We start from the raw sequence: 12,577 nt of genomic DNA, 5'->3' as shown, positions 1-12,577 counted from the left end.
GAAAAAGGACACCCGTGCCCCTTACCTCACAGGTGGGAAGTAGCTGCATCCAGCTGGTGGTCAGTGCCCTCCCCCCCATTTCCCCCCTCCTTCTCTCATCCCAGAGGAAATAATTCTACTTGGGGGCCGAGCAAGTTTGAGGATGAATGATTTTGGATTACATTCAATATAATCCTTTTCATATAATTCATTCTGTGACGACAGCGAATAAAATATCTAGTTTCTCAACCACGTGTAGATTCTTTGATGAGGAGATTCTTTGTGTTATATGTGTTTTTCTTGTATCTGCTACAGAGTTCAGCATCTTTCTTGGTCTGTAATAGACAACAAATATTTTTAGAGGGAATTAAATCGAATATAAGCACAGCCATTCCTCAGTATCCGCAGGGGATTGGTTCCAGGACTGCCACGGATACCAAAATCTGCAGATGCTCAAGTCCCTTGTATAAAATGGCACAGCGCATAGATGACGCTGACAGAGCAGCAACAATTCTTGGAAACCCCAGGCATGCATGCATTCCTTAAAATACCCCAGGAAATACTCGGTCAATGAAAGATAACTCTTCAGTGCATCACATTGTGATGCCAGTGAGGGCTTAAAGACAATGTGGTGGTTGGCCAGGGTTGGCTGATTTCACATCCTCCTGTACCTTCCTCTTCCACTGACTTGTGAGTACTTGGTATTCACCCAGTAATTGCGTAAGAGAATGTGACTTGTGTATTCGTGGATCTAGAGGAACCGGCGTAGGGCAGAAGCCTCAGTGTCCTCAGCCTATGGGCCGCCTCAGCTAAGGCAAAGAGTAGGCACTCATAACAAGAATTCTAGAAACTGACGCTTTACAAAAGCCATTCTGTATGTGATACTGCAGATAGAAATATTCTCTGTTCTCCCATATGACTCTACAGCGTTCCTGGCTCCATTCTTCAGGCAAGTAAAAGGTTCTTTGGAGCTGAGCTCCTTGACCAGACGCCCTGCCAAATAACTTAGACCCATTCTTGAAAGCTCTCTTTACACTCTTCTGACCTGGCATTATGAAGGAGACACAGTTTGCTAAAATCACAGACGTTTCATTGCTTTCTATACAAGCGCAGTGAAAAATTTTGGAAAATTTGTATATGTGCCTCTTAGCATGTGGTGTTTCAGAAATAGCATACAATATTCTTCATATTGGCAAGATAGAAACTATACATTTTCTAATCTAATTTTTTTAGCTTCTGGAGTTGTCATTTGAATTTACTGTGGGAAATCATAGAATCAGGTTTAACATAACATTTTAAACAACTACTATCAGCTAATTGAAATAACTGGGTAATTCAAGGCAATTACAAACAGATATGAAGGGGCTCCCGTGTGCCAGGCACGGTGCTGGCCATAGGAGAAACAAAGATAAACAGACACAAATCCTGCCTCAGAACCCACAGTCTAGACAATGTCAATGTTTAATTCTCTGGGGGAGGGCCAAGTCCTATTCTTCTTCGTCATGTCTGTCACAACCACTATTGCTTCCAATTCCCATTGCTGCTACCCATTGTTAGTCCCTAATAATTTTATGCCAGGGTTGTTGCAATCATTTCTTGATGATCTTCTTATTACCATATTATATTTCCCCTGGCTTATCTTTAACCTAGCCAGCTGGGCCATCCTGTATGTTGTCACCATATTAATCTTCCTAAAATGTCACTGTAATCTTTTCGCTTCCAACTCAAAAGCCATCAATGACAATACACCCCGTGTTTCATTTTTTACTGTCTCCTTCCACTTTTCCAAACTTGCCTCTGCTGTTCCTCATGAACCCTGCCTTCTAGCCTGACTGGTCTTACTCATCAGGGTCTGAATATGCCTTGGACATTCCCACCGCTGCTTTTTTTGTTGTCATTGTTCTTTCCACCCACGTCTTTCTCACTTATATAACTCCTGTGTGTCCCACGTGGATAAATGTAGGTTTTTATGAGGCTCTCTTTGACATCCCAAACCCACAATTACACACTCTTCATTTAAATCCTTTGAAACCAGGACCTACTGTATAGCACAGGGAACTATACTCAATATCTTGTAATAACCTATAATGGAAAAGAATCTAAAAAAGAATATATATACGTGTGTGTATATAACTGAATCAATTTGCTGTACACCTGAAACTAACACAACACTGTAAATCAACTGTATTTCAGTAAAAATTTAAAAAACCAAAAAAACCCAAATTAAGTTTCCAAATAATAAACAATAAATATTTTAAAAATCCTTTGAAACTCATTACCTATACATGTTATTTGATTTGGACATTTGCTATTTTATATTTTCACATAGGTTATAAACTCCTTGAAGAACAGGGCCATGTCTTAAATTTCTTGATAGCCTCCCATTACCTAACACAGTACGTTGTACATAGTACTGTCTTATATAACGCTAAAGCTGTAAGACAATCTTAGAAATAACTTAATCCATGATTTAATAACATCTATCTACTGCTATCTCTCTGACAAAGGTCTGGGTTGTGGCCTGGTTTCTCCTGGAGTTAGGATTTCATCTTTATTTTTTTCTTATTTCAACTCAACAAGACTTATCACGTAGGTACTAGGTGTACCGAGTGATGCGAAGAACTCATCCTTTCTTTTTCTGTGTTGATCCTGGATACAGGGGCATAGGCGGAAGAACTGGAAAGTGAGGAAGTTCATTCTGCGAGAAGACCCTGCGTATCTGCACTACTATGACCCTGCTGGGGTGAGAGGCTGTGCTCGATAAACCCATCCCACTAGAAGCCTCTGCTGCTTCTATTCACTGGGCTTCCCAGGCCCCTTTCTGCTCTGTTGAAGCCCCTTTCCTCTTCACGATCCCTCTTATTTTTCCTCACCCTCCTCTGCCTTTTCCTACCCCTTCTGATTGCAAAGATCTGAGATCTTAGGCTTTGAGGCCAGCAGAATCACAGGGATGGAAGAAAATATCACTATATGGTCATTTATTTGGTCAACTCAACATAATTTTCTTTGTTTGCCCCAATCTGATATTTTCAGAGGAACTCAACCAATCCAACTCTGTGCTCTTGGCTTAATATGCAAAAAAGTGATAATTCCTCTTCTAGGCCTACTTCAGTGAGAACATTGTTTGAGTCCAGCCATTTGGGCTGTTGATTATTCAGAAGAGGGCTTTTTCCTCAATAAAATGAGCCATGTCTACCTGGGTTGGGTCTTCAGCCTCTGCTTGCAGGGCAGGGCTCTTTGAGTCCCTCCTGTGAAGGTTATACTACTATGTCTGTTGCCTGGGGCCAAAGGGCTCTGGAAACATGTGGTCCTTCTGTCATGGGACGTGATGATTCAGCCTCACTGCCTCCTCTGCCTGCCACTTTCCTCCGGATGTGAAGCTCAGATTGACTTGTGTCTCCACATCCAGCTCCCACACCTCCCCGCTGTGTGAAGTGAGGGATGGGGGATCCAGAAGGGGTTCTCTTTCATCTCTTTCTGCTCTTATCTACAACGCAGTGAGTCTGTGTGGCTTTTGCACCAACAGGATAAAGTATACCCATACATTTTACTTTGGAAACATAATGAAGGACTCCTCTCTCCTTTAGGGGGAAGATCCCTTGGGAACGATTCGCCTGAGAGGCTGCGTGGTGACCTCAGTGGAGAGCAACCCAGATGGTAAGAATGAATTTTTGTGGGAGAGAGGTGTGTCTACCCAGGCTCCCTTCCCACACCTGGGCACCCTGAGTCAACAGCAATCACTCCCTCATTCCCTCACTCCGGCATGAATGAATTTACTGTCTGAAAACTTTACAGAGACCCAAAACTATTTTCTCCCAACTGCTGCCCTGGCTCTCTGGGCTTCGGGGACTTGGAGTGGTTTTGTGAATGCCTTGAATAAATCCTAGTGCAAGGCTGAGAAAAATCCACCACCTCAGAACCGGCTTAGGTGGAGACACTTGTTACCTCCTGATGCCTGAGACTGAGCCATGACATTCCTTAAAGGGAACCTTTTACAGACTAGGAAATATCCCACAACAAAAGGAACATTTGTGCCGTGAGGCGGTATGGGGAGGAGGAAGTGCTCCTGGGTTATAGTTAGGTCTAGGCTAGTTAGTGAGTGGCACAACTTTGGGTGAGTTGCCTAACTAATCTGGGCTCTCCCGTCTCCTCCGAGAATGATGGAGTCGCACCAGATGACCCTTGGGTCCTGATCACAAGTCTATGATTTGGTGATGAAATGACCATGTCTCCTCAGGTGTAGGGATGAGTGGTGTCAGTGGGCAGATGCGGTTCAGACATCCAGACCCTGGTTTCTCCTTGTCATTTTGGGTCTATGAGGTTATAGAGGCTGACAGGAAAACACTGCAGCTGCAAAAGCCGAGATTTTTACTATGCCTGGATCTGCTCACTCCCCTCTCCCCGTAGAGTCTTCCTGAGTGTTGGGGTGGAGAGCGTGCTGCTTTTTGATCTGAGATGGACGTGTTTTAGGTCTTGTCACAGTACTGGGAAGTTTGCTGCCTTCCGATCTTTCAGCAAAGAGTCTCACTTAGCCCTTGATAAAAACCAGTTCAGGCTATACTGATGGCACTGGTGGTGAATCGGGGGTTTTTTTGGTGTTTTAAAAAAATATATTGAGGTCAGATCTTGGTTTATATTGTGAGTGGAGGAAAGATACTCACTGGACACTATTACAGGGTTACTCGTTAAACACTATTTGTGGGGCTTCCCTGGTGGCTCAGTGGTTGAGAATCTGCCTGCCAGTGCAGGGGACACGGGTTCGAGCCCTGGTCTGGGAGGATCCCACATGCCTCGGAGCGGCTGGGCCCGTGAGCCACAATTACTGAGCTTGCGAGTCTGGAGCCTGTGCTCCGCAACAAGAGAGGCCGCGATAGTGGGAGGCCCGCGCACCGCGATGAAGAGTGGCTCCCACTTGCCGCAACTAGAGAAAGCCCTCGCACAGAAACGAAGACCCAACACAGCCAAAAATAAATAAATAAAAAGAGATTAAACCCCTTTAAAAAAAAAAAACAAACACTATTTGTGTGCAAAAGTGAGAAATTTAGTTTGCTTATAAACTATAAAATGTTTCCCCTTGAGTGTTTTACTTCTTAAACACACATACACACACACACACACAAAATCATGCTACATACCTGTATATATGAGCACTATACATATAATCATATAATGAATATGTACGATCATACAGTGATGGTAAGTTTGAAAATCACATCCTTAATTTTCTTGGAACGCTTGAAAAATGGGGATTTCATTGCTTGCAGAAGGAGGGTGAAGTAGGTGGCCTTTCTGGTGCCCATGCCCACTGTCACTTTCTCTCTCACCAGGCAAGAAGAGTGAAGAAGAGAACCTCTTTGAGATCATCACGGCTGACGAAGTTCACTATTTCTTGCAAGCGGCCACCCCCAAGGAGCGTACCGAGTGGATCAAAGCCATCCAGGCGGCCTTCCGGACGGGGAAGTGAGGACACACCGGCGACCTGCACCACCCCGCTTCCCGAGGAAACCTCATGGATAAGCTCGGTCCAGGACCTGGCCACTTCTGCGACAGATCAACGAGAAAGGGCCCAGGGGTGGGACATTGTCATCTTCGGGGGTCCTGAATGTAACTAACCACGTGCTGCGTGATGTTCGCCTACACCGACCGCATTGCTCACTGAGGCCTCTCTGCCACTCTCTGTGTCCCCCAGGCAGATATGACAAGCTGTGTGGCCTGGGGACGTTGCTTACCCTCTCCAGGCCTCAGGTTCCTCCTCTGGAAAATGACGTTGAACTAAGAGAGCCCTGAGGTCCCCCCTAGCTTCAAAAGCCCCGCGATTCTAATACGCATGGCAGTGCAGCTGGAGTCCCTCTGTGACCAAGTCTTGGCCTTCAGAACCTGAAACAACTCTTCCCTTTAAAACTGTTGCCCATCTGTACTACGAGCACTAGATACAAACCTCTTTTTTCCCCTTTTGCTGCCTTCCCTTGCTCTTGGCCACAAGATCATATATCACGGTCAAGGAGAACCCTCTTCCTTCCTTGCCCTACCCAGAAACTTCCTGGGAGCCAGCGCCGCAGTGTTGGCTTTTAGCTTGAAGCCTTGTGACGACAACCTGGAAAGTTATGTCTTCTGAGAAAAAGACCCGAGGAAACCAGGAGTAGCCCAGGGTCCTCTCCACGTCCTGAAGCTGCTCAAAGCAGGCGTGTTCCATTCGCACTGGAGACTGATCTGCCTCGGGGCTATCTTTGTCCCTTTCCAGAGCATTTCTCTACCATTTTTTCTAATTAGGAGCAGGAACTCCAAATCTGCAAGATTCTGTTTCATTTGAGTGTTTACAGAAAAAAGTGGCCAGAGGGGTTTTCTCTATGGGGTCCCTCCATGGGTGAGGGGGCTGGACAGCTGCCCGCCTGAAGTGTCCCCCCAGCTCCAGAGGGTGTAGGGGCTGGGTCACAGGCCAGTTGATTGGATGATGAGTTTATACAAAGACAGCTCTGAAAGGACTTACATCTAGACAGCGCGTGGAGGTGGCCGTCACATTGTGCCGCGCCTTCAGTTCTTGAGTTAAAGATACTGTGGTTGTGCCTTAAAGCATATGCTTTAAGGACAAGCTGTCCGGTCTCCTGCTTGGCCTCTGAGGGGCCTCATGGACCCATCATCAGCCAGAGGGATCTGACCTAGATTCAAATTGGGTACCTGTTTCCAATTTTTGACCCCGTCCATCAACTAGTGATTCTAAACCAAAATTGAGATGGAAATCTGGTATGTTGTGCAGGTGTATTTTCCAACTTCAGATGTTTAATTTTAAGGCCCTAGTGAGGAAAGGAGAGTAGAAAATTCTTCCTGATTTTATCAACTCCTCTCTTTCCCTCCCCCAATTCTACACGATATCCTTGAAGCTATTCCTACCTCCAGATTGTTTTCTCAATGGCCGAGAGATGAAAGACTACCTTTTCTCTGATTCTTTAGTAAACTGTATTAGAACATGCATAGTAGTTTTTCTATATTCAGTGTTAAAAGTATTTATTAATATGGAATCAGTTTTGAGTTTTGAAATAAATGTTACCATGTTTAGCATCTTCTTGGTACCATGACTCTGATGTTTTGCCTGACATTAGTGACTCTCCTTTTTTACCACCTACTTTCCCTTACTGAGGATAACACCATCTGTCATCTCTCAAGTCATCCCAATGTCTTTGCAATTTTTTTAAAAACAAAGTCAGTATATTCTAGGGAGCAAGATTATAGGGAAAATAAAATATGGGGAAAATAAAGATAAGGCTTAGGGAAAAGGAAGATATACGGACAGTATATCTTCCTATTCTCTAAGCCTTTATCAGTAATTTTTAATTTATGAGACCATGATTATAATGTTTAGGCAAGCAAAAGAGTCTATAAAAGGCCATTATTTTTAAGAATGCAGAAAATGATTCACATTAGAGGAAAAGAAGTTTCCCACTGAAAAGCTGCTAAGTATGGTTGTGCAGGGTGTGCACTGCTTAATTCCAGGGAGCATTAGTCACACTGTAGTCTAGGTGCTTGTCACCTCTTGGGATTTGCATTGCACAATCTGCACATTTGTATATTGTGGTCTGCAGAGAATTCAAAGCATCATTATGGCTTCCTAACAGGGGCAATTGGAACGAAGGTGTCACTCGCCAAAGTAAATACTTAGAGTATAGGTATAGATATTATGTCTGAACCTCTTTGGCTTAGAAATCATACTCAGGCCCCTTCAGCACAGAAATTAGCAAACCCACACGGGGCTGAGCCCCAGAGAGACAGAGATTGCCCTCAGTGATATGGGTCAAGGAAAGTACTACCTGTCAATTCCATTTGAAGAACATTAGAAGCTGGAAAAAGGGCTGCTCAGCATTTACCCAGGATTACAATTTAGAGTGGAGAGAAAAATAAATTGGAAGAGAATCATTTATGGGAGAATTAGGAAAGAACATATAAAGGGGGAAAATGGCTTCTTGTATCATGTGACTGATAGCAAGTCAGAAAAATAAAGCCTTAAATCTGATAAATCTAACACCCTTTTGGGAAAAAAAAAAATAGAAGGAGGCCTTGTAAGGTGAGAATCTTCCACTCAGGTGGAGAACACAGTACTAATTTAAGGAAAGACGTTAAGTGTCTCATAGACACACATACAGTGGCTAAAATCCTACCAAAGGGAGATGGCTTTCGAGAGCAGAACGAGGAACTTGCTTAGATGAAAATAACAACCAGTGTCCCAGTGCTTGTTTGTAGACCTTCGAGAAAGCTAAACCGGCATCCACATCATTTCCTGTGGATTTCAAGTGAAGCCTCCTATGGACAAACCCTCCCCCACCCCCTGCTGCCACCCAATGTCACCCTTAGGGTAAAAAGAAAACCACAAAAGGAATCATTTAAGATTTCATGTTGTGTTCTGCTATGAATGAGGAGTTTCAGAACTGCATAGGGTTCTGCCCCCATGTTTACTGCAGCATTATTTACAGTAACCAAGATATGGAAGCAACCTAAGTGCCCATCGATGGATGAATAAAGATATGGTGTGTGTATAGGTACGTATGTGTGTGTGTGTGTATATATATATATATATATATATATATATATATATATATATATATATATAGTGAAATGCTACTCAGACATAAAAGGGAATGAAATCTTGTCATTTGCGACAACATGGATAGACACTGAAGATATTTATGCTGATTGAAATCAGTCAGAGAAAGACAAATACCATCTGATCTCACTCATATGTGGAAACAAAAAATAATGAACAAGCAAAATAAAACAAAAACAAACTCTTACATACAGAGCTCTGATTATCGGTTACCAGAGGGGAAGGGGGTTATGAGATGGGCAAAATGGGTGAAGAGGGTCAACTGTGTGGTGACGGATGGTAAGTAGACTCATGGTGATCACTCTGTAGGGTATACAGAAATGAAAATCCAGTTGTTGTGGGCTGAAAAAATCCAGAGAATATAAATTACTACTTGTGAAGAGACTGATACTTTGCTTTTATTTTAATATATCGTAGGAAAACATTAAAGAGTAGATGCATGGCCATTTTCCTTTGATATTCTCCAGAGTTTTACTTTACACTGTCATGCTGTACACCTGAAACTTATAAAAGAAAACAAAACTGCACAGGGTGAATTAGCAGATACCACAGAGGAAAGGGTGGAGGAAAAAGGAAGTTAGAAGAAGCTCGGTTACAAGAATAAACTCCACTTGAAATGATGGCCCTCAGTGATTCTGGCTCAGCTTCAGGGCAAAGGGAAGGTAAATTCAGATTTCACTGGAGGAGAGAAATGAAGATGGGAGAAGAGTGCTTATGACGCCACATTTGCTACTGGACTTTGTTTGACTGGCACTAAGTTTCAGGAGAAAGATGCACACGGGTGTTTCTGGGGCAATCAGGTGATACAGTGGGAAGTACAGTCATCCTGGAGCCTGGGACCTGGGTTTGAAAGCCCTGTCTGTGGCTTACTGTGTTTGTAACACGTCCAACTATTGGCTTATTTATCCCTAAAATGAGAATCATAACGTTCCCCCTAATAGGACTGTTGTTAGGACTCAGTGAAAGAATACCTGTCAGTCCCCTGGCATGTGTGGGCACTCAGCAAATCCTAGTTTCCTTCCTCCTGACCTTTCTGCCATAGAAGCTGTTCGTGGTAATCCAGGTTTTCGAGGCTCTGTAGCAACGGCTTTCAACTTTCAAATAATGTCAGAACAGCCTGTGGAATTCTTTCTCTGAGCCTCAGTGTCAGGGATTCTGATTTCCTAAGTGTGCAGTGGGATCTATAAGTTTGCACTTCTACTTTTTAACAAAAACGAGACGTGTAATTTTAATCAACATTAAAGTTAAAAACGACCAATAAAGTCCTTCAATCCCCACTGCTTCTAGTGTAGACATTGAAGCAATAGCCTAGCTTTAAAGACTTTTCAAGAACTGGCCTCCACCTACCTTTCCTAACTGATTGCTCCTTTGCCCCCTAATCCACACCTGCCCTCTCTCTGGTCCTTGGGAGACCAGCACCCCCAAGGGCACCCTGCTACCTGTCTCTTTGGCTCTCTCATTCTTATTCCTCTTTCAAGATCCAGCTTGATGCCATGCCTTAGCTCCCCACCCCCTCCCTTGTCCTTCTCTCCAAGTCCATGGTAGACCTTTCACCTCTGAAATTCTCCATTATCTTTTGCATCAAGCATTTAGGAACAGTTGCATACCATGTCGCTTGAAGTTACCAACCATGCTTCCTGATTTAGGGTTTGTGTTCTTTGGGGTAAGAAACGTACCCGTGCCTTACAACTCTTTCAATCCCTCCTAACACCTAGTTCAGTGGTTTGCGTAGCAGGCGCACTATAAATAGCTGTTGGTTAAGTAATGTGAATGAAATAATCACTAGTCACAGTCAGGAGGCTCCTGATACACCGCCTTGAGCTTAGGGAGATCACTGCAGCTGTAACAGCAAGCAATTCCTGTCTGCTACCACCATTCTAAGGACTTTGCAGACATGAACTCAGTTAATGCTCATAATAACTCTAGGACATTTATACCATATTATTCCCATTTTACGGATGAGAAAATTGTGGCCCAGAGAGGTGAAGGGACTTGTCCAAGAACACACAGCTAGGAATTGTCAGAGTTGAAGTTCTAGCCAGCTCTGGTTGACCCCAGAGTTCATGCTTTTAACCCCTACTTTAAACTTCCCCTTCCTAAGAGCTGAAGTTTAATTAGTGCTGACTATGAGTGCTAGGAACTTGGCTACATACCACACAAGTTTTTCCACTTAATTTGTACAACAATCAATTTTTTAAAAAAAACTGGGAGATATATTTGAGTCCAGGTTCTGATTTTAACTTGCATCATTTCACTATAGTTAGTAGCAGTTTATGGTAGAATGACCCCACTTAGAATTAACCCAACCATGTTGTGATTCCATATCTGCCTTTGTCTAGATGAATGCTATTTTGCATCATCTTTTCCAAATTAATCTGCTAAGCTCTTGATAAATATTAGCTTCCTTATACTTAATCTACAGGTAATGGAGGGCATTATTTTGATTGGAAAGAAGAGCGGCAGGGAAAGAAAGAAGCAGCATGCTATAGAAATGATGCCTTTGGCAGAGAGTGGAGGAACCATTGGAAATGGGGTAGACATTTGTTGGGCTGCGTCCCCAATTTGCAAATGAAGGAAATGAGGTTAATCATATTGCTCAAGGGCCCCAAGTTGGTCGCCCAGTGAGATTCAAACACAGGTCAGCCTGGCTTCTGAATCCTGGTGCTTAAGTGCTCTGCTCTGTCGTGGATATATCTGGCTCTTACCACCTTTTGACTCTCTATCTTGTTGCCATGGGAACACCCGGTTTACTACACCCACCACGCATGCTCTGTCAGCTGCAGCAACATTTCCTGTTAGGCCAGGGCCACCCTCTAGGCTTTTCTTTATCTAAAGGGAAACCTCTGTGGTTAGATACAGCTATGCAAATAGCTCTGCCCTCTTGATATTGGTTTTGAGGCTTCTGAGGATTTTATCCTCTAATGTTACATGTGGCAAAACATTTTCCTGAGTTGGTTACTGTGTACGTGTCTATATATGTGTGTATATACACACACATATATACTTGTGCGCTTATTTGTGTATTTAAACTTTTTTAACCTAACTCTACTGATATCACAGGGTGTATCACAGGAAAAACTGCTATGTGGTCAAAAGCCATGTTTTGTCAATAATAAGAAAACAAAACATAATAAAAGGAGGGACATTTTACTGAAGGCATGTGGTTGGCAGATAAGCACATGGAAAGGTACTCAACATCATTAGTCATGAGGGAAATGCAAATTAAAACTGCAATGAGATGCCAAGGCATGCCTAGTAGAATGTCCAGAATTACAAAGACTGACCACTCTGGGTGTTGACAAAAGTGCAGAGGAACTGAAACTCTTGTATGCTGCTGGTGGGAAAGTAAAATAGTTGCAACCACTTTGGAGAACAGTTTGAGAGTTTCTAAAAAACTTAAACATACGCCAGCCATTCCACTCCTGGATATATTTCAAGAGAAATGAAAGCATAGGACTACGTAAAACTTATATGTGAATGTTCATAGCAGCTTTACCTGTAATAATCAAAAACTGGAAACAACCCAAATACACAATAAAAGGTTAATAAAGAGACAAATTATGTATATTTATACAAGGGACTATTACTCAGCAATAAAAAGAAATGAATATTCAACATGGTTGAATCTCAAAATAAGTGTGGTGAGTGAAAAAAAGCCAAACAAAAAAGAGTACCTACTGTATTGATATAAAGTTCTACAAAATGCAAATGAATCTACAGTGACAGAGAACAGTGGTGGCCTGGGGATGGGGAGGAGGGCAGAGAGGAGTGGAGGTGGATAAGAATTTCAAAGGGAAAAGGACATTTTTGAGAGCGATGGATGTGTCCATTTATCTTGATTGTGGTGATGGTTTCTCAGGCACATACATAGGTCAAAACTTACCAAGCTGTATGCTTTAAATGTATGCAGCTTCTTGTATGTCAGTTTTATCTCAATAAAGCCATGCTTTGCACATAAGAGGCTTTATATTTGGGGTTTGGCAGACACAAGTGTCCTGCTCATGA

The 12,577-nt window shown here is 42.9% G+C and overlaps 1 protein-coding gene across 1 annotated transcript in view; it reads left to right on the top strand.

The window, feature by feature from the left end:
* Positions 1-8,021, top strand: part of PLEK (pleckstrin) — a 32,757-nt gene extending 24,736 nt beyond the window's left edge. The window contains exons 8-10 of the mRNA XM_082426074.1: positions 2,639-2,722; positions 3,567-3,636; positions 5,307-8,021. Coding sequence (XP_082282200.1) covers positions 2,639-2,722; positions 3,567-3,636; positions 5,307-5,443 — 291 coding nt within the window. The 3' untranslated portion in view covers positions 5,444-8,021. The remainder of the gene's footprint in view (positions 1-2,638; positions 2,723-3,566; positions 3,637-5,306) is intronic.
* Positions 8,022-12,577: the final 4,556 nt, after the last annotated feature.

Source organism: Balaenoptera physalus (genome assembly GCF_965194825.1).
Source record: "Balaenoptera physalus genome assembly, chromosome: 15".
In the NCBI taxonomy this organism is placed as follows: domain Eukaryota; kingdom Metazoa; phylum Chordata; class Mammalia; order Artiodactyla; family Balaenopteridae; genus Balaenoptera; species Balaenoptera physalus.
This window is presented reverse-complemented; position numbering and strand designations above follow the sequence as displayed.